This window comes from Petaurus breviceps, unplaced genomic scaffold, assembly GCF_028583685.1.
Source record: "Petaurus breviceps papuanus isolate PSGF00001 unplaced genomic scaffold, PetGlider_PUasm1.0 138, whole genome shotgun sequence".
Taxonomy (NCBI): Eukaryota; Metazoa; Chordata; class Mammalia; order Diprotodontia; family Petauridae; genus Petaurus; species Petaurus breviceps.
The window spans coordinates 22,104,258-22,130,084 of NW_027185694.1; the positions used below are offsets into that span (position 1 = coordinate 22,104,258).

At 47.1% G+C, this 25,827-nt stretch overlaps 1 protein-coding gene across 3 annotated transcripts; it reads right to left on the reverse strand.

Annotated features, from left to right (window-relative positions):
* Positions 1-381: 381 nt before the first annotated feature.
* Positions 382-24,700, reverse strand: RGS11 (regulator of G protein signaling 11). Of its 3 annotated transcripts, none has more exons than XM_069107701.1 (17): positions 24,521-24,700; positions 22,085-22,162; positions 21,150-21,200; positions 18,156-18,262; positions 15,037-15,088; positions 12,323-12,381; positions 11,975-12,051; positions 11,372-11,453; positions 10,267-10,335; positions 8,104-8,133; positions 7,657-7,718; positions 7,187-7,300; positions 6,749-6,864; positions 6,202-6,289; positions 5,263-5,401; positions 3,826-3,908; positions 382-3,479 (listed from the first exon to the last, which is right to left on the reverse strand). In XM_069107701.1, exons 1-17 carry the CDS (start codon positions 24,531-24,533, stop codon positions 3,338-3,340), a joined length of 1,362 nt encoding a protein of 453 aa, XP_068963802.1. In that variant the 5' UTR covers positions 24,534-24,700; the 3' UTR covers positions 382-3,337. The 3 variants fall into 3 exon arrangements, with proteins under 3 accessions (XP_068963802.1, XP_068963794.1, XP_068963812.1); XM_069107693.1 differs by having other exon boundaries at positions 22,085-22,181; XM_069107711.1 differs by lacking the exons at positions 21,150-21,200; positions 22,085-22,162.
* Positions 24,701-25,827: the final 1,127 nt, after the last annotated feature.

Genomic DNA, 25,827 nt, shown 5'->3' on the forward strand with positions numbered 1-25,827 from the left:
AGTTCAAATCCAGCCTCAGATGCAACACAAAACTAGCCATGTGACCTTGGGCAAGTCACTTAACCCCAATTGCCCTGCCTTCCCCCCCCAAAAAGCGGGGGGGGGGGGAGTGAACAGCTGGCAACCCAGATGGATTTGGGATTTTTAGGCCACAGGTTAAAACTTAGGAATGATGGACTCTTGCCAGGGAGGAAACTGACCTAATAAGACTAGTAAAAATGTATTGCCTTGAGTCTTGCAAATCTGATCAACAGGGAATGGGACTAGACCAGTGACTTCATTTACATTGGTAGCTTGCAGGAGAAAACACCCTATCAGTGTAGATCATCTTCAATTTATAGTTTTGGAGAGTTGTATAGGGCACTGAGAGGTCACCTACTATGTGTCAGAGCCTTGAACCTGAGTCTTCCTGACTCTGAGGCCTGCTTTATCCACCACACCATTGGCATCAAATAGAAAAAGGGCCTGTGGGCTTCATATCGATTTAGAAAAACCACATATTGATGTTATCTATTTCTGTCATATTTTTATTTTGTTAAATATTTCCCAATTACATTTTAATCTCATTTGGAGGAGGGCGGGCTGTAGGACTTGGATACTTTGTACTATCCCCATGCCGCCCCTCTCAAAAGATTTAAATGGACAAGAAAAAAGGTTGAAGGAGAAAATTCCATATTTACCAGTGACAGCAATGGAGATACCCAGAAATTTACAAGAGGCAAAATGCAAAAGAGGGATAGCAATAAAAATCCATGGGCTCAGATACCTATGTTTTTGCACATCACATACTTTTTTGGCAAAGACAAGGTTAGTGATAACAATACAAGGAAATAAAATTTGGCCATGGGTCAAATCACTGAGACTTGGTGGGATAAGACCTGCGACTGCCTTTGGAAAGATTCAAAAGGAACAGGTGGGAAGTGGCTTGGTGGCACCGTGAATGGAGCACTGGCCTTGGGAGTCAGGAGGACCTGAGTTCAAATCCGGCCTCAGACATTTAACACCTGAAAAACAAGCCATGTGACCTTGGAAGTCACAACCTTAATGGCCCTACCTTCCCCTCCCAAAAAAAAACAACAGGGTGGGCAAAAGGGGAGGGTGTAGAGGGCGAGATAGAGTAGCATTGTATATTAAGACATATACCTATTTGAAAAAATCCAGGAATTTGAAGAAGAAAACATGGTGGAGAACATTTGCATAAAGATCAACAGAGACAGAAACAGAACTGATATTGTCATCTCTACATCTTTTCTGGACAGAAAGGAAATGAGAAATTTCGGAAACATCACAAGCCTGGCAGAGAGGCATGGTTCATGGTTACAGTAGTGATAGAGGACTCCAATTATATAGACATGCGCTAGTGTGCTCTCTCTGCCAAAAAGCGAGTAGCCAGCACTATCTTGGCCTTACTTCAACAACCTAACGAGATAGCTAACATGTTGGATGAGAATATCAGTACCCAAAAAGGTTCTGACATGCTACGCTTTTGGAGCCAGATCTAATTTGATAAAATTTAGTAGGGATAAATGTAAATTCTCACTTTGGGACTCAGAAAACTAACTTCCTAAGTAAGATACAGATGGTATGGCTAGACAAAAGTTCATCTGAAGAAAGATCGAAGGGTCTTAGTGGACCGAGCTCAATAAGTCCAGAGGATGACATTGCAGCAAAAACTGTCATGTAATTGGTGGCTGCATCGAGAGAAGCCATGGCCTTTCTATATCTTGCCGTGGTCATACTACATTAGGAATATCAAGTTCTATTCCAAATGCCACATTTTAGGGAATACAGTGAGAAGCTGGAGAGTATCCAGAAGACAACTTTGATGGTTCTAAAATCATGTCCCACTCTTCATGACCGCACTTGAGTTTTTCATAGCAAATATACTGGAGCAGGGGCAGCTAGGTGGTGCAGTGAATAGAGCACCAGACCTGGAGTCAGGAGGACCTGAGTTCAAATGCGGCCTCAGACACAACACAAAAACTAGCCGTGTGACCATGGGCAAGTCACTTAACCCCAATTGCCCTCCCAAAAGCAAAAAAAAAAAAAGATACTGGAGCAGTTTGCCATTTTCTTCTCCACTTTATTTTACAGATGAGGAAACTGAGGCAAAGTTAAGTGACTTGCCCAGGGTCACACAGCTAATAAAGTGAAGTCAGATTTGAACTTAGGAAGATGAGTCGTCTTGACTACAGGCTTGTCACTCTATCCAGTGCCCCACTAGCTGCCCCACTTTGATGGTAAAGGATCCCAGAATTATGGCATGTGTGGATGAGTTGGAAGAGTCAGGGGTGTTTAGATGATAGCTGTTTTCAAGCATTTGAAGTGCCCTCCTAAAGGTTAGAGCTATCCCAGAGTAGGGTGGACCACAGGTAGAGCAGTCTTGTTCACATACAGGTTAGACTATATGACTTGGGAATTCCCTTCCAAATCCAAGATTCATCTATTTGGAGATATTTCCCTTTGGGGAACATTGGGAATCAACGGCTTCAATCTTTTCTGATCCTGGGGAGGCAGGAAGTTCTGCCCTATTTTTTCCTCCCAGCAGACTTGGGGGTCTTGCCCTACTCTGGAGGGGCAGCTCAACAGACCTACACCTCTTGCCATCTTTTGAAACTATGAGAGCGTGCCATGGGAAGGAAGAAGAGGCTGCAGCTTATCCAAGAAACTGAAGAATGTTCCTGGGGTTCATGCAGGTGCACACATGTATATGAAGGGCACCGGGAGAGCCCAAGGTAGAGAACAGCTGCTCCTTGATGAGCTGCCTGAAGGGCCACAAAAATCACTACTCACCCACAGAGCCGGGAAGCCGCTCGTTTCAGAAGGCACCAAGCCAGGGCTGGCTGGACAGGGGATCGAATAGTGGGGTTTGAGAGCTGGGAGTAAACCTCAGGGAGCCTTTGTGTCATCTAAGTAACTTGTAAGGAAGGAGACTGAGGTCCAGAGTGACTTGCCCAATGCTAGGCTGCAGGCTAGTGACCGAGCTAAGACTAGAGCCCTGCCCCTTCCTCCTAAGCCCCGGCTCCACCTTGTCCACGGCACCACGCTTCCTCTGCCAAGGCTGGCGTGCGTGAGATGCTGAGGACTGACTCGGGATTAGGGAGGGGTAAGGAGTTGGTGGGTGTTCTAACCTCTCCTTGTAATGATGGAGATGGCTGGGACAAGGAGGGAGGAGAGGGGAGCCCTCACACATCTCAGGTCATGAAATGCATTTTTCTCTGTCCCCTTCCCCACACCTAGCACCGCCAACCCCTCCCCTCTTCCAGTTACATCCTCCAGGTTGTCAACCGGAGGAGAGGGAGAAGTGGCAACGGAGGGGAAGGGAGGACCGCCTTGCTTAGCCTTCCCCTTCCCCGGCAGAGGTGCCTGAAGCCAGGGACCTGCTCTTGTCCTCCCCCTTGGGCTCCTGTTCTCCTGAGGGCAGGAGGAGGGCCGGGCTAGGGCTGGAGTGGCGCTGTTTCCTCATGAATGGGAACACTCTGGAGAGACAGACAGAGGAAGGAAGGATGAAGGCCAGGAGTTCCAACAGACAGTGCAAATGCAGAGGCCATTCTCTAGTCTTGCCCCCATTCTCATGGCTCAATAAGCGACCTCTCCTCCAAGCTGACCCATTTCACCAAATGGGATAGGGTGAGGCCAACCTGCATGGTAATTCCCAATTCCAGCTCTCTCACATGATGGAGTGGTTATTAGTGGTAAAAGGCCAAGGGAAAGACTCATTCCTCCTGTCCCCCAACCCCCTCTGAACCCGAATTTTGGAGTTTAGTAAATAGAGTGAATTAGGATCAAGGCAGGGGTGGGGGTGGGGGTGGGGGTGAAGCTCACCGTTTCTTAGTCTCAGGTGGAATCACAGCCTCTGCCAGGAGTGTCTTATACATGTCCGACTTTAAGAACCTGGGATAGGAATCCTGAAAGAAAGGCAGGATACCTTATTCCAATACCATTACTTACACAATTGTTTTGAAATTTGTGCTTTTATTTCCCAGGACCATAAAATTACCTTCTAAGAGCTTGTTCAGGTAATTAGGTATAAAGAATCATGAATTTAGGGGCGGCTAGGTGGCATAGTGAATAGAGCACTGGCCCTGGAGTCAGGAGGACCTGAGTTCAAATTCGGCCTCAGACACTTAACACATACACACACACACACACACACACACACACACACACACAAACTAGCTGTGTGACCTTGGGCAAGTCACTTAACCTCAATTGCCCTCCAAAAAACAAAAATCATGAATTTAGAAATCTAGTCTAATCCCTTAAATTTACAGATTAGGGAGCTTTATGGCTTGTTTAAAGTTATGGGTAGGAAGTAACAGAGAGAAGATTCAAACCCAGACCCTCTGACTCCAAATTCAGAGCTCTTGCTGCTACCCCACACTGCCTTTTTTATTTATAGATAGATGTCTTCAGAAAAGAGGAATGTCCAAGTCCACAGCTTCCTCTTCAATCTGATAATCCACCCTCCGCCCCGCAACCCCCCACCGCAAGGCTCTAGGAACAACTTGTGAGGAAAGTCCATTAATGACCCCATCACTGTGATTTCCGTGTTCTTATAATTATCTTCCGAACAATTGTCAGTTCTAACTCAACTCAGAAGGGCAGCTAGGTGTCACAGGTGATAGAGTGCTGGTCTGGAGTCAGGAAGACCTGAGTTCAAATGTGGCCTCAGGCACTTACTAGCTATGTGACCCTAGGCAAAGCCCTTAACCTTGTTTGCCTCAGTTTCCTCATCTGTAAAATGAACTGGAGAAGAAAACAGCAAACCCCTCAAGTATCTCTGCCAAGAAAACCCAAATGGGGTCACATCAAGTCAGACATCACTGAAATGACTGAACAGTCAACAGCTCATCTCAAATGTCCAGTGACATCTATTCTACTGCTTGTAACTGATTTTGGCTTGGTTGTGTTTTCTGTTTGACATTTGTGTTTCCTCTTGTAAGTCGCCTTCAACTCAAAACCTTCTTGGTAGATGGTGGGGAATAAAGCTTAAGTGAATAAATAAATGACTACATACATTCCAAGCCCCAGGCATTTTGCATTTTTCTAAGTCAAGGGTTCCAGCCAGTAGGCTACTTGACCTTTAAGACATGAAGATAAAAGGGTGGGGATCCATAGGGAACTCTGCATTTCTCTAAGAAAATGCATGGTTTTCTAGCTTCAGACCCAGCTACCTTTCACTGCCCCAACAGAGGGCTGATGCTTTAAGATGGGAACCCTTTTGTTTTCCCCACTCCACTGAATCCCTAGTCCCAGCACCTTTTTCATAAGCATGTAGATATGCATCTGGGCGTCATCCATGACGTAGCGATGAGGTCTTCGGATTCCTTCAAGTGTCTTCTCCATAGTCTTGCTGTCAATGTTGACCCAGCGTGTGGCCCCAGGGGCGAGAAACTGTCTGCTCCCCAACAGGTGGAGAAATATGGACAAATCAGCAGAAGGGCTTGAGCCTGTGGCTTGCCTTTCAGACACTGTTGCCCATCGAGGCACTGGGGAAAAAACTCTAAAATTATCTTTGGGGCTCTTTCAACACTTCCCCAGTCCTAAGTACCTAGTGTATAGCTCTTTTTTGTTCCCACCTGACTGTTAGACTAATCCTTCCAGTTTCAGGCAAGATTTTGCCAGTCTCACGAATGTTTATTACTTTTAAAAAAGAGTAGAGAGAGAGGCAAGGACCCTGTATCCTTCTATTCTGTTACTAGGAACCTATGTCTTGGTCTACCCCATCCTCAGGCTGTTCCTCACCACCCCTCATTCAGCAGACTCAGCTGGATCACCTAATACCCCAGAATATCCGGTGGCCCCTCTGGCTAATCCTACTCCCCTTCATCAGAGTGAAAATTGAGTGTACCATTCCCAATGGTACAAATAGCCCAACTTTATGCTTCCAAAAGGAAGTATAAAGTTAATTTGGCCTCAGTTGGGGAGTGGAGGGGAGGCAGCTTGGGGCACAGTGCTCCCTCAGATAGGATGTCAAAAATTTCCCATCCCACCCTCACCTCGGTAGACCTGGATTACATACATAGCAGAGGAATGGACCTGATGACCTCTGAAGAAAAACCCTTTCTGACTGGAAGATTCTCTGCCCAGACACCATGACCCTTTCTAGTCTCTGCCCCACTGGCCAGGAGTGAAGGAACCCAAGGAAAGGCGGGACCCAGAGCAGGATCTGGGGGCCGGGGAGGAGATGAGGCTCACTGGTAGACAGAGTCGACACTCTCAGCAATCTTGGACTGTTCCCCATATCGAAGGTCCTCACATGCCTCCCAGAAACTCAGGTTCTCAGCTGGATGGAAGGGAGGAGGGGGTGACCAGAGATGAGATGAGAGGAGAAATGTTCAGGGAGAAGCCCCCAAAGCCCCTAGCAGAGTAAGCTGGGGCCCCTGGCTGCACACCTACTCATCCTCCTGAACATCCTCCCATTCCCACCCTATCCCCCTGGCTGGGGAGGAATAAGGATTCATTGGCTCGCAATGTTCTGGTGAAGAGACAAGGCTCCAGAGAACTGGGAAGAAAAAGGCCGAGCCCAGAGCAAGAAGGACATCGTCCTGCCGGGCATGCTAGCATCTTGGTGGGCAGGTAGAGTATGGAACTTGGGGTTGGAAGACCTGAGTTCAAATCCTACCTCAGATACTTAATCTGTTTCTGCATTTACCCCCTAGCTGCTATCACCTAAGATCCTCTTGGGTCCCTGAATCCCCTACAGGAGCATTAGCAAGTGTGGAGCTGACAGTAGCCATCTTACCGCTGAACTCTTTCTTGAGAAACTCCATGAACTGTATATGGCCCAGAGGGTCCCCCAGGAGCTCTCTGAAGTTAAAGGCCCAACGCTCAACCCGTAGCTTAGTAGGTGTCGTCACCCTAGGCAATAAATGATGCCGCCAAAAGTGTCTGATGTCCCCCACCTCAAGGATCCCCCCATAACTCTCAGAATTAGAGAAACAAATCCAGAGCTTATTAGGGTGGGGTCCCCTTAGGATACAGACCTTGGTGCTTGCCTACCTTTTGAGCAATGAGGCCCCCTAAATGGGAGGGCCTCAGTGAATTCTGGAACCAGATTCCTGGTGTCTGGGCCCATGATCCCCACCAAGAATCGGCAGTATGTGTGGGATGGTTAAACTACTGGAAACTAGGGTTGCCCAGTCCTCTCCACCCACCCTCAGCAGATGGAAAGAACACTCACGTGGGTGCATTCATTGACCAGTAATCAGTATCATCAGTGATCCAAGGATTACTGGGCAGGCAGCCAGACATGATGGGGTCATGGGGCATGTACTGGTCATTGAACTTGAGATATCTGGGTAGAGAGAGCCCACAAGGATAGCAAGAACATGGATTTAGAGCTGGAAGAAGACTTGGAGGTCCATTAGTTTGATCCCCTCATTCTACAGATGAGGAAACTGAGGCTCAGACTGGACCTTGTGTCCAAGGTCACAAAGGTAGTAAGCGGTGGTGTCAGAGAATGTAGATGATTTGGGGGAACCCTCCCCAGTCAAGAACGCCTTGTAGAAAGGAAAGAGCTTTGATGGTAAGAGTAAGCCCAGGAAATCCCAGATGGGGTGGGGACAAAGGAAGCATTTGGGGTGGACATGCATGACATCCCCATCCTCCCAACTGCCCAGACCCTGCTGTTCCTAATACAGGGGCACTCACGCTTCCAGGCAGATAGAAGACTTCACCCTAGTCCTACCCATCGCCTTCTTACAGTACTCAATCTAGGCACAGGAAAAAGGGGGCAAGAAGGGATCAACTCTAGCTAGCTTGAAGGCCCCCAGACTAGCCAGGGATGAACTTCCAGTGGGGTGGATGGGGACAGTCAAGTTTCCCATGCCTTTAATCTTTGTTCCTATTTACCCAATTAAAAAAATTTAAAATGGACTATCTCCATAGCCAGGAGGTAGCCATATTCCACCCATAGCCCTACCATCCTGTCTCTCCCAGCAGGCCTTAGGCTAATCACGGGGACTGGGGGGGGAGGGGACCTGTAGCCTCAAGGCCACATGTGGCCTCAAGACCACAGGTTCCCCACCTCTGGAAGGATCCCAGGGCCCCACAATGTGTTTCCCCTCCACAGAACCCAAGGACAGTCTAAAGGCTTACCTCTCGCTTATAAAAATCCATATTTTTAGTCTGAAAAAGATTAAAACAAGGAGGATGAGGACAAGGCAGAACGATCTGGTGAATAGGGGATCATGAGAGTCCCTAATGAGGAATATCTTCTTCTCCCTTCCCTCATCCACAACCAGAGTCAGGAACAAGAAGTAAGCATAATTAGTGAGTGAGTTATCTGTGTGGCATAGTGGATAGTGTGATGGGCTTGGACTCAGGAGGACCTCAGTTCAATTCCTGCTTTAGACTTACCAGCTGCAAAACCCTGTGTAAATAACTCCTAGGATGGCTTCTATCTCACCGGGTTGTCACGAGATTAAAATAAATGCTAGCTATTTTTATCTGGTAGGCACAAAGACACAGTGCTCATTGGATAGAGCTTCTCCCCATAAATGCTGATGAAGGTAAGCTTGCAGCTTTTCCCCCACATTTCTGATTACTTCCCCAGTCCCAGGCCCTGGCTGGACTCTAATCCTACCAGAGCCTCTGATCATTACGATGACCAGGAGAGAGTGTGGCTAGCTCAGTGGAGACCACCCCCTGCTGTTGGGACACATCTAAGGTCATACAGGTATATATAAATGTCATAATTTCAGAACTTCAAAGAACGTTGTTGTTTTTAGTCCTGTCCTATTCTGTGACCCCATTTGGGGTTTTCTTGGTAGAGAAACTGGAGTAATTTGCCATTTCCTTCTCCAGCTCATTTTACAGATGATGAAACTGAGGCAAACATGGTCAAATGACTTGCCCAGGGTCACATAGCTACTAAGTAGCTGAGGTTAGATTTGAACTCAGGTCTTTCTGACTCCAGCCTCACACTCTGAGCAGTATGGCATGACCTAGCCGCACATGGTGAAGCTTAGAGGTCATCCAGTCCAATTCTCTCATTTACAGACAGGGTCACATAGAAGGTTGGAGACCACACTTGGATTGGATGCACTTAGCTCCCATCCACAGGGAGTCAAATAAAATCAGGAGAGTGCTAATGGGAATCCTTGGTCACATCTCCATTTTTCCATCCCAGGGAGCTACTAGGGGGGTGGGGAGAGAGTGGGGTTGAATGGTCCACTTCCTGGCTGCAGCTGAAGGCTATAGCCATGTATGTATCTCTAGTCTCTGGGCCCAGTGTTAACCATAGCAAGGCCCCAAACTCTAGCGCAAAAGAATGGACTGGACTTGGCTGGAAGAGAAGAGGCTTTAGGAAATCTCTTTTTAAGGCTCTAGGGTCCAGGCAGGGGGAGGGGAAAAGGAGGTTCTGCTTTCTAGGGCCTTTCTCATTGGAAGTCTCCCTTGCCAATAAAATCACAGGTCTGCTTAAAAAAAAAAAAAAGACAAGGAGTTTAGCCTAGTCTCGGTCTATCTAAAGCAACCAACCATTGCCAGTCACAAGACAATCCCCTGTTGTCTAATTCCTCTCTTCTGTTCCCATAGAGGGCTTTGTAGCTCCGGACCCTGGGGGCCAGCACTACTTCTCAAATCAGAGGGCCTACAACCTGTTTCTTACATGTACTAGCTGTGTGGTCTTGGCCAAGTCACTTGACCTGGGTGTCAGCTTCTCCAATTGTACATGAGGGGCTTGGGCTAAGTGGCATTCCAGGTCCCTTCCAGCTCTAAAATGTATAATCTTAGGAACCCTTGTTCCTGAAAATGTTCCTCATTCCCTTAATCATCCATCACATTGTGACTTCAGTCAGTTCTTCTTTTTGTATGATCAGGGGAGGGAGTTGGAGTGTGTGTGGGGGGGGAAGCCAGGGACATTGGAGGTCATGATCCAAAGCCAGAGTTGGGACCCAGTTAAAAAGGGGAGAAGAGGGCAGGTAAATGGAGCAGTGAATAGAGCACCGGCCTTGGAGTCAGGAAGACCTGAGTTCAAATCCGACCTCAGACACTTAACACTTACTAGCCATGTGACCTTGAGCAAGTCACTTAACCCCAATTGCCCTACTTTCCCCCTCCAAAAAGCAAAAAAAAAAAAAAAAAAGAGGGAAGAAGGGAGATGGGAAGCAGGGGGGAAAAGAGTTTGAGGCCAGCTCCGGGTATGGATCCAGAAATACTGCCAGAGTTGGTCTTGTTCACAATTCCTCTATTGGGCAGACAGGGTAGAGAGGTTGTTTCCTACAAATGGGGGAACTAGGGCAAAGGAAGTCCACTTACCATCTGCACCCTGGTGGTATAGCAGTTACCCCTCTCAGGTCCCTGCTCCATCACATTCAGGGCTCCTGGCTGACAGAGAAATGGGGCAGGGGTGGAGGGGAAACAGAGGAGTCAATTCTCAACTTCCTGTTGTCTATCCCCTCCCCAAGCCCCCTTCCTAGCCCCTAGCCCCTGGGAACATTGCTGCTGAAGTCAGAGGACCTACAACCTGTTTCTGATATGGTGCTAGCTGTGTGGCCTTGGTCAAGTCACTGACTTCTGGGTCTCAGTTTCCCCAACTGTAAAATGAAGGAGTTGGACTAAGGGGTATCCCAGGTCCCTTCTAGTTTCCTATAATCCTTGTTCCTAAAGATGCTCCTCATCACCTTAATTATCCCTCACATTATGGCTCAGGCACAATGCAGCCAACTGGGTAAGAGTTTAGGTCCTACTGCCCACTCCAGGAACAGGTCCAGAGGGCAGGGTCTCTCCAGGCTCATAGTCACTGCCTCCTGGTGGAGGGTGGGAGCGAAGCCACCTTCAAGCCAAGAAGCCCTGTGCTGTCCTCATTTCACAAAGAAGGAAAGGGCATCTAGGTTCCCTACTGACCTGGTTTGGGATGAGGGGAGGTGGGGCAGGGCAGGGAACAGCTCAAAAACTAAACACCCTCTAGGATCGAAGCTCCCCCAAACCCTACTGGATGGCTCCCAGAGACTGTGGTTACCTTAAGCTACAGCAGAGGGAGACAGAGAGTAGACCTGACCCCAGGCTGGCCTGAAGAGTGAGGGGCTGAGGGAAGCCGACCATATCCCAAAGTCCATCCATCTAACTCTGCCCCCCCCCCCAGCTTCCCTCACTGTGAGGTCCTGCCAGCCCCCTACCCCTACCCAGGGGACCTCAGAGAAAGTTTGTCTTCTGTGCCCCTTTTTCTAAGCTCCTCACCTAAATCCCCTTCCCACTGGTCATTCCCCCTGTATGCCAGGTCTTACCTCTTTCCCTTCATCCCCTCTACTAGCCCAGATCCCTCATTGTATAGGGAAGCGATCCCGAGGCCCAGAGTGGTCAAGACACTTGCCCAACATCACAAAGCTCTCTGGTCTGAGGGGGTTGGGGAAGAGTCTCTCACCGGGGGCCGATTCACCAGCCAGTAAGTCTGTTCTTGACACTCAATGACAATCCTGTCCCCTTTCCGGCGCTGCTTGGCTGCTCTGAAGGGAAGGGAAGTTGCTCAGTCAGAGATCAGGGCAGGGAGGAGGGGAGATGCTGGGTCATTCAGAGATCAGGCTGGGGATGTGCTGCTCTCAGGAGACAGCATGACTCTAATCCCTGCTCTCGGAGAAGATTAAGCAGAGGGGGAAAGGGTGGGGTAGAGCCTAGGGGCTGTTGGATGAGCCGACACTCTTCCTTTGACATCTGGAAAGCCTGTTGACCAACATCTGGCCATCCCCATTTTCTCTTATCTCCTTTCCCAGCTGAGTGGCTTAGCTCCTGGTTCTGTCCTCTCCAGAGATCCATCCCTCCCCCACTCCCAGCCCCCCACTCTGGGCAGTGCCAGGAGATAAACTAGGAGGGGAGGGGAGAGAGCAAGGCAGGGGAGTATTTGACACAGTCCCTGGTCCAGACAACAGACTCAGGGGCCGTGGACAGTGTGGCTCTGGCCTGAGACAAAGGGCAGGGTTTTTATGGGGGTGGGGGGGTGAGGAGGGAAAAAGGGCAGAGAGATGCTTGCCTCAGCTGCTCCCGGGCCTGCATCACTACAAAGTCCCATGTGTGATTGATCTTCTTGTGCAGCTGGTTATAGTAATCCTGTAGGAGGGAGAGGAGAGGGGCTCCAGTCAGGGCCCTACCCTGCCCCTGCCTCATGGCTGTCCATTCAGGCCCCATCTGCTCTAGGAGAGAAAGGCAGGGACAGGGGGCTCTGAGGCAATTCTGAGTGGGGCCTAGCTAAGAGGGGAAGGAGCCGCTGGTCTGTGGCATCTGCATCCAAGAAATAAAGCAGTTTCTATGTCCCCATATGTCAGTAGGGAGGTGGATATTAATATACTGGATAGGGGAGGTGGGGCTGGGGCCGCCCTACCTTTTCATGCTCAATCAGGTCCCCTTGTTTCCGTATATTCTTCTTGGCCAAATAGATAGCTGGAAAGGCAGACACAGGGTGCACAAACACATATGCATGCATGTGTACCTGTCAACACACGCATCCATGCACACATACCATAGACAGAGGGAAAACTGGTGGCTAAACACCAGCTCCCCCCAATAGCTTCACTCCAGAAGTCCTGAGTGTGTGCCTATCCCACCTGTCAGTGACCGAAATCCTGTACCTGATCTAAGAAGCTTTTGAAAATTCACAAGAGTTGGGTGTGACTAGGTGGCCCAATGAATAGAGAACTGGCCCTGGAGTCAGGATGACCTGAGTTCAAATCCGACCTCAGACACTTAACACAAAAACTAGCCATGTGACCTTGGGCAAGTCACTTAAGTCACTTAACCCCAATTGCCCTCCAAAAAAATGCAAAAAAAAAAATTCACACAAGTCTAACTGAAAATGAGCTCCTCTGTCCTTTGAGATTATCAAGCAGATTTTTTTAAAATGGGAAAATAATTTAACTTTCTGTACCATTATCAATGCCATCTTTGTGTAAAAATTCAATAAATCTTTAATCCAATTTTGAGACCTTATTACCCAAAACATATCGCTAAACTTAAAACTCGAACCCAAAGCCTGAATTTCAATGATAGATAAATTTTGGAAGCCAATCATATTCATTTGCATATAGTTCTTAGAAAAAACAGACTAATCCTGTTGCTTTTTTCAAAATTTGCTATTCCATTTCATTAGAAAACTCGTATGTTATATCTTTGTCTTATTACTTTGTCTCTTTGTCTAACCATTTCCCCCTTTAGCAGATAACATCCCTATATTATAATTAGACTATAAATATAGGTTAAAATTGTAAGATGGGGGCAGCTAGGTGGAAGAGTGAATAGAATACTAGCCCTGGAATCAGAAGGACCTGAGTTCAAATCTAGCATCAGACACTTGACACTTACTAGCTGTGTGAACTTGGGCAAGTCACTTAACCCCAACTGCCTTGTCTTCCCCACTCCAAAAAAACCCCAAACCTGTGAGATGGTCATACCTGAATCCTATTATAACAACTTAGAGATGTTCTAGTATCAATCTATTATTTAATTGACTTAGTGTAGTGCTTATAAAATTTCTTGACTATAAAAATTTTCCATGAAAGGAAAAGGAGGGAAAGAGTTATAACATAACAGAGGAAAACTCCCTTAGCTCTGTTGGAAAAAAATTCCCTTAGCTCTGATTTCAGGCATGAGTCATATCTGATGAGCCAATCGTATGGTCACAGAGTGTTGTTAAAAGCAAGGCTCAGGATTAATCAGGTAGAGAATTTTCCTTTTCCAGAAAGGAAATAGCACAATGGGGAAACAGAATCAGAAGGATCCTAATGTAGGCCATGTCCCCACAACCTTTTCCAGGCACAAACATCCACCTTTGAGCAGTTCTCAGATTGCCACACGTGTCATTTTCTACTATTGTTTTTATGACAATTCAGATAACTATCCTGGTCATCGAAGGTCAAAACAACAGTAAATTTACAGTCCCAGGAATTTTTTATCTAAAATAGCAAAATTTCATTAAATTTCCCAGCTTGAATATCTTTCCTGATGTTTCCCTGGTAGTTAACATTTCATTAATCCTTTACTTAGAAATTAAAACTACCCATATTCTGGGACTTCACACATACAACAAATATCTATTAGTTAACTTATCATGAATATGTTGAAACTACATCTTTAAACCACCTTATACACTTTCCTAATAGCCAAGATTTTCAAATGAAAATCTGTTATTATAGTAAATATTATTAGTAGTAATAGTATAACTATTATTATTACCTGCTTATATCTAAATATACCTCATTAAATATTTCACAGTTTTCAAATATCTCATTTTTTATCACATCCTTTTAAAAGTCCAATTCATATGTAAAGAAATCCAGATTAAAAACTGCTTTGTCTAAGATCATTTCTGTTTTACAATAGTCTCTCAAATTTTACAATATAAGAGAATTTTGAAACACAATAATAACAGAAACCAATTTCAGATGACATCAATTGCATTTCCAAATTATCACATAAAAATCATTGTTCTTATTATCTTTGGCATTTAGTTATCAGGTACAGAGCAATTACATTAAATTAGAGAAATAATGTGGTGTTAAACACTTTACGATTATTCTATCATTTTTGATCTCACAACAATCCTAAGAGGTGGGTGCCATTATTATTTTTCTCTTTACGGAACAGGAAACTGGGACGGAGATCAAATAGCTTGCCATAAATTACAGAGGTAATATATTTCAACAACTTGAACAGAGAAGGGTGGGCTCACCAAGGGCAGAGGCTGGCTGGCACCCAGACTTTCCCAGGCAACAGCTGGGAGGGGCCTGATGAAGGCTGGCCCTGCTCTGGAGACAATGACTGACTGGGCTTGGGGAGGAATGAAGGGAGAAGAGCTGAGACCCAGTGGGGGCAGGAGCCCTTCAGTGAATAGCTGTGTGACCTTGGGCAAGTCCTTCACCCTCTCTGGATCTTGATTTCCCTTAATTATAGAAAGAGGGAGTTGAACTGCATGACTTCCCAGGCCCCTCAGAGAACTGATATTCCTGTGAGTCCAATAGTCTCTGGACACCCCCCTCCACTACTATCAAATCATTCAAAATCTGTTAGCCACAGTCCTGCCTCTGGTCCTGACCCACTTACCATAATCCAGTTCAGCAGCTGGCCACTTAGTGCTCATCCAGAAATAGGGTGTCTGGGGGGGAGGAGATGGAAAGCAGGACATCACAGACTGGAAGCGGCAGAGTGGGCTCCCCCATCTCCCTATCTCCTCCAGGAAGCCTTTCTGGAGGAACCCAGGTCTTACTCCAAACTTGTAGTCACATCAATAAGCTCTATGTATCAGGCCCTGTGCTAAGTGCTGGGGATACAAAGAGAGTCAAAAACCACTGTCCCTGCCCTCAAAGAGCTTACATTCTGACGTGGAGACAACATGCAAAGGCTACATTGGAGGTAATCTCCTAGGGAAGGCCCCACAGCATTAAAGGGCACCAGGACAAGGCCTCTCAAATTAGGTGAGATGCTGATACCTGGAATTGGACAGACTGGTACAGGTCTGGTTGCTGTGGATGGATAGGATTAGTGAAAAATTAAGCCTAAACCTTACGTGGAAGCCAGACGCTCTTTCAGAAGGAAGAAGAAGCAGAAGGATGCCCTTTCCTGAGGACACCATCCCTACTTCTTCATGAAAAAGCAAGCACTTGATTCTTAATTGTGGCATTCTAGGCTCTCTACCATCTATTATAGGAATGTAAATTTTTAAGATCTTCCCTGCCCCTAGGTTAAGTGCACCTGGAGACTGTGGTGGGAGGCTTGTTTTTCAGGAGATACTTTGTGATTGGGCAGTGGGTCAAGAGGGTTGTTCCATTCTCTGACCTTCTACATATAATAGAAAGGAAGGCTGTATAATCCCTGATGTGAGACTTTGCTGTGGGGCTCACTTTGAGAAGTGTTGTGTGATTTGGCCAGATGAGACTCTGGGCAGCCATTGAGAGCCCCCCAGCTTTGAAAACCCATTTGTTGATGCTGCCCTCTCTGATAACTGATGGATGTAATGGTTGTACAGTTGGAGGCCTGTCTGCTTGAAATGTTTCTCTGTTTTCTTGTAACTTCTGTCTGTATACTCTGAAGTTCGGGGTGCTGACTTTTCCCCCTGAACTAGGTAAATGATATGTTTGATTGATTAAAGCAATATTGTTAACCCATTTTGATTTGCTTTCCTTTAGAAAAGCAGATCTAAGAACCTGTGTTGGCAGCCACCCTGGGGATGCTGGGATGCTTGCTGCTACACCACCTAGTCTGGGGTCCCAAATTACCTCTCTAACATTGTCTACCACTACTGATCCTCTCTGTTCTCTGAATTGGGTTTTTAAATTTCACCTGCCTTTGCTCATGTCCTTTCCCTCAACCTAAAATGACAAAGGGAAGAGCTCTTGGGGTGGGTAGGTGGCACAGTGAACAGAGCACCGGCCCTGGAGTCAGGAGGACCTGAGTTCAAATCTGGCTTCAGACCCTTAACACAAAAACTAGCCATGTGACCTTGGGCAAGTCACTTAACCCCAATTGCCCTCCAAAATGCAAAAAAAAAAAAAAAAGGGAAGAGCTCTAGCTTTGGAATGAGGGGTCCTAGGCTCTGGTTCCAGCTCTGCTATTAATTCATTGTATAACCTTGGGTGAATTCCTTTTCCTTTTTGGGTCTTGGTTTCCTTATCTGTCCAATGGGGACAATAATGCCTGCCCTGCTTACTCCACAGGTTTGCTAGTGATCAAACAAAAATGTGCTTTGTAAACTACAAAGCTCTGTATACTTTTGAGAAGTTGTTATTTTAAGCTAGAAAGACCTTAGAAGTACTTCTAGGTCTGCAGCCCCAGAGAGGGAGGAAACTAGCTCAAGGTCTCATACACCAGCAGGAACGGGAATGAACAATGAATTTGAAGCTAGAAGTTCTAGGTTTGAATCTCAGCTCTGCCCTTTATTTCCCGAGCAAGGCATTTCACTTAACTTAGCCTTAGTCTTCCCATCTGTAAAATGAACAATTTTAACTAGACGGTCCCCAAGGGACCCTTCTCCAGTTCTAAACTCCTATGACCCAATTCTTAGCCTCAGGCTACTTTATCATTTCCTCTAAGTGAGGTCTTCTGTAGGGTGGCTCAAAGCTGATTTGGGCACTAAGACAACCCAATTCCTTATCGCCATCCCAAATTCACATCCAATGGCTACCATTCCCTTCTGAGTGAGAAGAGGGTGGGGCAGACCTCAGGTGCCCAGCCTCCTCACTAAGGGCCCTACCAGCCCACCTTCAGGGGACTCCATCAATAGCTGCAATTAATTTGGTCAGAAATGGGCAGCCCAATCAACATCAGAGATGCCTCAGTTGTTCTCCCTGGCTAAAGAAGTCCCCTGGCACATTTGCTGAAAGATATGGGAATAGGGAAGAAGAGGAAAAAATAGTATTGATAATAATGGGATCACAGGTTTACACATTTAAAGGTGGAAGGGGCCAACAAATGAGCCTCAGAAAAGTGAACTGTCTTCTTCAAGGTCACGCCTCTTATAATAAGCAGAAAAGCTGGGATTTGAATCCAGGGCCTCAGACTCCACATGCTTCTCACTTTTCTCTGGCACTCTGTGGTCCATGAAGCTTTCTGCTTCATAACAATCCCACAAGATAAATGGCTCAAGTATTAGCCCCATTTTGCAATGGAGGAAATTGACGTTCAAAGAATTTTAGTGACACACCCATAGTCATACACTGTTAAGATGGGAGTGATAGTACCAAGGCCTGAGCCCCAAGCTTCCAATAGCAAGTACAGTGCTGTATCTGTCACCACCACGTTCCCTCTCGTTTGCCATTTTTATAAAGTAAAAATAATATGTGAAAAATGCAAATCAGGTCTTTTGCTTTAAGAGAAGCACTGGGAGAGGGGCCAGCTGCAATCCAGGAGGCCTGAGGGGGCGGGAGGGGGAGAGGAACTGAACTACACCTATCTATGTGTTAGCTCCAGCCCCCACAACACTAATCCTGAGACCCCCTCCCTCTCTGAAGCCAAACCCAGGAGCTGGGTACCCAGGGCCCTTGCCAGGTTGGCTGAATGGCTGGCTGGCTGGCTGGCTGGAGGGCATCCCACCTTGAGAACTGGACACCTCTCCACCATTGCCACCAAAGCATTCAAAATTGCTGTGTGACCTTGGGAAAGTCCCTCACCTTCTCTGGTTTCCCTTAATCATAGAAAGATGGAGTTTAATTGAAGGACAGCCTCACCTGGAACCTGTAAGGGGAATCATCTGCTCGGAGCACAAGGCATCGAGGGTCCTTCAGAGGATAGATGTAGCCATGTTTCACAATGAGATTCCCCAGATGTAGAGACTCTGCAGAGGGAAATTTGGGTTTGAATCACTTCTGGGAAAAGGTATCTGGTTCTAGGGAGACCACCTTTTTGTTTGTAATGGTAATACCTTTGATTTTTACAAAACCTTCTCTTCCAAATTTATGCCTCCCCTCCATTCTTTTTTTAATGTTTTATTTATTTTATTTTTAATTTATGAAATAAAACAAGCATTTCCATAACAGTATAATAAAAAAAGATGATTGCACACGAACCTGCAAATCTATTATAATAAAGTTCTCATGTAAATTTTTTCCTTCCCTCCTCCCTACCCTAGAGATAGCTACTATTAGACATAAATATATGTGTGTATATATATATATGCAATATATATATATATATGTAAAATACTTCTATTTTTCAGTTCTTTCTCAACCCTTCAAATGAGTCTAATAATGTGTGGGTAATCCATACCTACAGCTCCCCAGTTCTAAAGTAAACCATAATACAAGGTGTTCCAAAAGTATTAGTGCAGCTTTAAGCCTTAATATTAACTTATTATTATTTAAGCCTTAATGGCTCCCTACCCTGAGTAAATCATAGCTCTGTTCAAAAAGAAAACCACATGTGCCAGGCTCTATGGCTACAGAGAAAATAATAACATCTAGCATTTATGTAGGATATTAAATTTGAAAAATATTTGACATATTGTCTAATAATAGTAATTTGCTGTTGCTTAGCTGATTCTTCATGACCCCATTCAGGGTTTTCTTGGCAAAGATACTGGAGTGGTTTGCCATTTCCTTCCCAAGCTCATTTTACAGATGAGGAAACTGAGGCAAAGAGGGTTAAGTGACTCGTCCAGGGTCACACAGCTAGAAAGTATCTGAATAATATATAATAATAGTATATGACATAAACTATATTATCTATGATAATAATAACAGCTAACCTTTATATAATATACATCATGTGTCAGGTATTCTGCTAAGCACATTACAATTTATTATCTCATCTGATCCTCATGACAACTGGGTGAGGTTGGAGCTATTAATCTCTCCATTTTACAGATGAGGAAACTGAGGCTAGGAGAGATTAGATGATGAACCTAGGGTTATATATCTTGGAGGTGACCAAGGCAGAATTTGCACTTGAATCTTTCTGACTCCACGTCCCCCATTATCCACTCTATCAACTTCCTAACTAATTTCTGCCCTTAAAGAACTAACATTCTATCGGGGGAAAACATGTACACATCAAAGTGATTAAAAAATACATACAAGTTTTACATTATTGCATATGTATAACATATCAGATTGCTTGCTGTCTTGGGGAAGGGGGAGAGGAAGGAAAGAGGGAGGGAGAAAAATTTGGAACTCAAAATCTTTCCAAAAAATGAATGTTGAAAATTGTCTTTATAAGTAATTGGGAAAAAAAATTCTATTAGAATGTAAAAAAACAAAAAGAAAACATACGAAATAATTTCAGGGTAGGGTGGCATTAGATACCAGGCAGAATCAGGAAAGGCCTTGTTTAAGTGCCAGAGTAAGCTGAGATTGGAAGAAAGCAAAGGATTCTAAAAGAGATTTCCTCATCTGTCGGATGAAGCCTTTGGTGTATTCCTGCACCGAATCTCATGATCCTGTAAGCCCTGAGTGAGAAGAAAGAGGAGGAGGAGGAGAAAGAGAAGGGGGAGAAGGTGAAGGAGGAGGAAGAGAGGAAGGAGGGAAGGTGGAGAAAAGAAAGGGGAGAAGGGGGAGGAAGAGGAGGAGGGGAAGGAGAGGGGGAGAGTAGAGGAAGGGGGGGAACAGAAGGAGTGGGAGGAGTGGAAGGAGGGGAAGGAGGGTAGGAGGGTGAAGAGAAGAGGGAGAGGGGAAGGAAAAAGGAGGAGGAAGAAGAGAAGGGTGGAGGAATAGGAAAGGGAGGAGGGGAAGAGGGAGAAGGAAGAGAAAGGGGAGAAGGGGGAGGTAGAGGAGGAGGGGGAGAGGAAGGGAGGAGGAGGAAGGGGAGGAGGAAGAAGGAGTGTTCGCCAGGCCAGGGAGATCAGAAACTTCAAGGGAACCAGGGAGGGATGCTGTGTCAGCCCAAGCCAGCCTCCAGCAGCTCCCAGCCCAGACTCCAAGGTTATTTTCAGTTATTGCTTCTGCCCAAGCTCCCCCTTACTCTTCAGTCTGGGTCTTCCCTGTCTTCCAGCCTCCTGAGAGGAGCTGCCTGTTTTCTTGCATTGGGTGCATAGAAAATGAATTCAACCCTGGTCCCCAGTGAGGACAAGATAAAAGCCTGGCTCTCCGGTCCCATTAAAGGCTGCTGGAGGGAGGGGTATCAGGCTTCTAGAGTGTGTGGCAGAACCAGGAACCCGAGCTCTGCAGGAAAATGGCCCCCATTGCCCTCATGGAGGGCAAATAGTGCTCCCCAGCCCCTTCAGGGAGGTCCCGGATCCTTGTTAACTGTCCCTGCCCCCCACCCATTCCAGCCTCCATCTTCTTACAGATTACAAAATCTCAGAGTTGGAAGGGACTGCCTAAGGCATCTACCCCAACCCACCTACCCAACCAGCTGTCATACAGCTTTGCTGAAATACCTCTGATGCTGGGGAACTCACTATCTTTGGCAGCTAGCTCACTGCACTTGGAAATTGCACTTCCTAACAAGGCATTAAATTAGGAACAATAATCATCTTGAAGATTGGACCAAGCCCTAAGTCCGCTCAGGAGGAATGAAAGGGAAGGGTAGAGGAAAGACCATGTTTGGTGTAGGAATGGGAGACTGTGGTTAGGAACCCTGGCCCAGCTCGGTGCCTTTGCTGACAGGTAAAGGACCCTGGGTCTCTCCTGCTCTGCAGAGGACTTGGGGAACAGGGGCAATGTTTAGTCAGCCCTTCCTGCCTGAGAAACCGGAAACGGTTCCTCCCAGCTCTGATACTCTCTTACCTTCCTCTGAGATAGAGAATTTCTGGATGAGCCACTCCACAATGTCACTGCCTTTTGAGAGAGACAGAAAGAGGAGAAAATGAGAAAGAGACACACAGAGAGACAGACAGAGACACACACACAGGGACAGACAGCCACTTAGGGAAGACCCAGTCAGGCCCAGTCCTGATCTTGGCTCCCTTTCTGCCTCCCTTCCCCCTCCTTCCTCCGAGAATTTGGCAGCACTGATAAGACTGGGGAATAGGCAGGCAGGATAGACAGAGGAAGATCCAGGGGAAAGGATGGTATGGGCAAAGCTGAGCAGCTCAGAAGGTGCCAGACCAGTGGGCAGGGTTTCTAAGGTTAGTGATGCCAGTGGACACAGGGGTCACTACTCCACCTCCATCCATCCCACAATCTGATAGGGGAAGACCCTCCTCACTTCTGGGGTCCCCAAGGAGGGCTTCAGGAGGGATACTTCCTGCCCTACTCTGTTAGCTGGACAAAAACCTAGGGGTCCCAAGCACAAAATGGAGATGAGGTGGGGTGGGGTCAGGGAGTCAGGAAGATTTGGGGTGGGATGGGAGCAGTATTGCTCTCCAGCAAGAAGACAGAGCCTTGGACCCCAAGCTCTTCTCAGCTCAATCCCTGCCCCCAACCTGATGCATAATTGATAACCAAGTACATTAATGGGAGAGAAGCTATGGGGGAAGGGCAGACCAGCTCTCCTTTCAGAGCTCAGGGCTGGTGGGCTGGGCCATCAGCACCCCAGGTCTCATGTCCTGGCTCCAGTGAACTGTGGGGATCCCAGGGCCTAGTCAGCTTCAGGATGTAACACACCTGCCTCTCCCAGAAGCCTTTGCAAATAGTCTCCTCTCTCTACAGAGGGGCCTTCAGCTGGACTCAGGCACCCTAGGCTGTCTCCTCTCCAGTCCCCTCAGGTCTACAGGACTCACCTGTCATGGCATGGGGAATCACTGTGATGAGCAAGCGCTGATTCCGCATCTTCACCCCCATATCTGGGTCCTGCATGGCTACAATCACGTGCTCCATCTGTGGGACATGGGGCGAGAGTCCGCCCTCCCCCCAAACCAAGGCTGCAAGGGGCCTAGACCCCACCCAGGCCAGCATTCCTCTTGGTCCGGGGAAGGAGGTAAAGTCGCCCAAAGACCCCTCACCCCATACCCTTTTTCCTCTCTCAGTGGACCCCACCTCTCCTTGCATGTTAGGGACCCAGTTGCTCCATTATCAAAGTCTGCTCCCAGGAGTATTTGCATTTTAACTGTGGAATCAAGCCAAACAAATGAATCTTGAATGCTAGAATTTCAGGTACCGGGTTCTAGGAAGAATAGGTCTCTTTTTGATTGGGGAGGTGGACAGGAGGAACTTCAGAGGCTCTGAAATGACCCTAGCCCACCTCACAAACAGCCACATCTGCTTGTTCCTTCTCTCTAGGGGACACCCCCACTATGCTCCTGGGGGAAGAAAAGGGGAGGGACAGCCTAGGGCTGGGCAGGAAGCCAGAGGTAGAGGAAACACCAACCTCCTTTTTAACATTTTGTCCCAGGGGTTGAGAACTCTTGGGAGGGCTCCTGGTTCTCCTTCCCTCCCCACTCCCCCACCAAGAGGGAGAGCAGGGTTCCCCCCTCCCCCAGCCTTCCCTCCCAGGGGCCGGGGCAGGAGTCTAGCTATAACAAAGCAAGCTGCTTTTATTTTTAGCTTTTGACTAAATGCCTTCCCAGCTCAGAGCTTGGCTCTTTCCAGGGCCAAGGGAAGGATGGCGCCGATCAGCCCAAGGTTCTGCTATTGAGCTGTTTATTCCTTCCCAGAGATCAACAGCCAGGCCTCCCTGAAAAGCCAATGGAACAAGAGTCCTGAGGACAGAAAGACTCTGGGAAAGTGTCCTGAGAGGCCTTTGAGGAAGCCCAGTAGAGTCAATGCTAAAATTCCAGAGATTCTTAGGGGACCAGGGAGATAGACAGAGGAGGAACAGAACTTGGAAAGTTGGATCACAAAAGATCAGAAGTTTAAAGCATAGTCTAGGAAAAGAGCCAATCAAAACTGGGGATTTGGGACTTTCTCCTTACTGAGCCTCAGTTTCCTTATCTGAAAAAGTTGGGGTTGGACTCATAGTATCTAAAGTCCTTCCATATCTATAAGCTAACATTTCCTTTTCTAAGGACCCCTCCAGCTCTGACATTCTGTGTTCTAAGGACCCTTCCACCTGACATTCTGTGTTCTAAGGACCCTTCCACCTCTGGTATTCTATGTTCTCTGCCCTAAGATCACTTTCAACTTTGACATTCTATATTCTATATTTTAATGTTTCTTCCAGTGCTGCCACTCTGTGTTCTATGAAAGCTAACCTAATTTTATCAAGGTACATAAGGACATAAGGAGAGTCCCAGTAGCTGGAAAGACTTTAGCAGAGACCCACTGCTTCTGGAGAAGAACCAGTCCAGGGACCAATGGAGAGCTTGGTCAAGAATGCCTGGGGCCACAGCAGCCTCTGACCAGAGCCCCTGATGTAACCACAGTCAGGATTGAAGGGAATGATGGTGCCACTCCCTGAAGGGTGCGGCAGCAACTCTCTTCATAGGCACACACATCCACCTACTCTAGGAGAACCCAGAGCCAAGAGGCCATCAGAAAGAAGAAAGGGGAGGGCAGGAATAGGGGAGAAAGGGTCTAAATCTGGATATAAGGGGGGAGTACAGAAATGACTCTTCTGCTCCCCCCAAGAGGAGGCAAGTTAAGACCATTCAGGACCAATCATCCCATCGCCACTGGAGGAATGTTGCCGGTGTCATGACCAGAAAGCTTAGAGTCTAAGAGTCTTTCCTCAAGCTAAGACTCTTTCCTCAAGCAGAAAGGACAGAAAGGCAAGGTATCCCCAAGGTCCTCTTAGGGAAATGTTTTTTTTTTCCTGGTTTCTCCCACACCACAGGACCTCTGTTAGGTTGTCCCTCTTCTGGGTTCCCCTAGAGCACAGGGCACCCTCTTTCCAGGTTCATTCCAGGTCAGAGGGTATCTACTAAGTTGTCTAAAGATCCCAGGAGTAGTCCCTACCCAGGGTCCTTCCAAGTCATAGTGTCTCTGCTAGGCTGTCTTGAGGGACAGATCCCTTCTCCCCCAACCCCTTCCAAGTTTTCCCACACCCCAGACCCATCCCTGGGCTCCTCCCTCAGGACACAGGCTGCTCTAAACCCATGACCTTTTCTTCCCAACAAAGAAAATGTGGCTGCCCCCAGCCTCCTCTTTTGAATACCCTGCTATCAGTTGGCCAGGGAATCAGTAGACAAGAGACATGAGCTCATTCTACCTCCCTGGAGAGGACCGTAGGATCACCAGGCACAGGAGCACAGGGATGTAGGGCTCCCTGTCCCTCTTACCTTGCTCAGACATGGCATCTGGACTTTGTAGCTGCCCCCCTGGTGTAGGGTGTTGATGGTCATGGCCCCTGCAAGGGCAGGCAGATCGAGCAGAGGAGAGGAAGGAGCAGGAGGAGGAGGAGGAGAGGCAGAGAGAAAGAAGCCGACCCAAGCTACTGAAAGCTCTGGGATGCAGAGCACTGAGCTGGAAGCCCCGGGGGGCATCCCTCCCACTGCCCCACCCGCCCACTGGCCTCTTCGGTTCTGCTGCCACCTGCTGGACATTTGGGGATGGGCCAACTGGGGCCATTGGAGGAAGAGGGAACCCAATTTATTGTGGTTATTCAGTCCTTGGCAAAGATGCTTGGGGTGGTTTGCCCTTTCCTTCTCCACCTCATTTTACGGATGAGAAAACTGAGGCAGAGTTAAGTGACTTGTCCAGGGTCACACAGCTAGTAAGTGTCTGAGCTTGGATAAGTGAAAAAATGGTAGTACTACTGACCTTACAAGATTGTTGTGGGGAAAGCAATTGGTCAGCCTTACAGGACTTTAGGAAGCTTGAATTAATGCTGTCAATAGAGTATCCTTCCACTTCCATCATCAAAACCCAAAAATGGAAGAGTCAAACTTTTATTGAATATCTACTGCGTGCCCAGCATTGTACTCAAGGCAGGGAGATGGGCTAAGATCAGGCTTCCCCCTTATACAGAATGCAGTCTTCCTTGGGGTGGGGGTGAGGAGAATGGAACAGACTCAATTCTGTGAGACAAGGAGAGAACACTGGATGGTGGGACCCTGAGAAGGGGGAGGAGGTCTGGGTTTTCCCAGTTCCAGATGCTTCCTTCCCCAAAACAAACCCAGTGAGCCTGGACTCAGGAAATCTCTCATCCCACACCCCAAAAGAAAAGTCTAACTCCGGGGGACAGATAATTTATTTTCTCATCTTGGGCATATTCTATTCCTCTACTAGAACATAAGTTCCTCGAGGGCAGAGACTACCTCCCTTTTAGTATTTGTATCTCCAGTACCTAGCACAGTCCAGGTATATTGTTAAGTCCTTAAATGCTTGTTAATTGATTGATTGATTGAAGGGGAGGCAGTGATTCCCATGCCCCATACAGCCAGAGAGAATCACAGAGTGTTAAGAGACCTTAGCTTGGTCTTAATCCAACTCCACACACCACCAAGACTCCCATCTTAACTGACCCTTCAGCAGCCTACTTCATGTTTTCTAGGAATTATGACCATTGGACCATAAATTTAGAGCTGGAAGGACTCTTTGAGGTAGACTAACCCAACTTCATATTATTAATGAAGAAATTGAGATG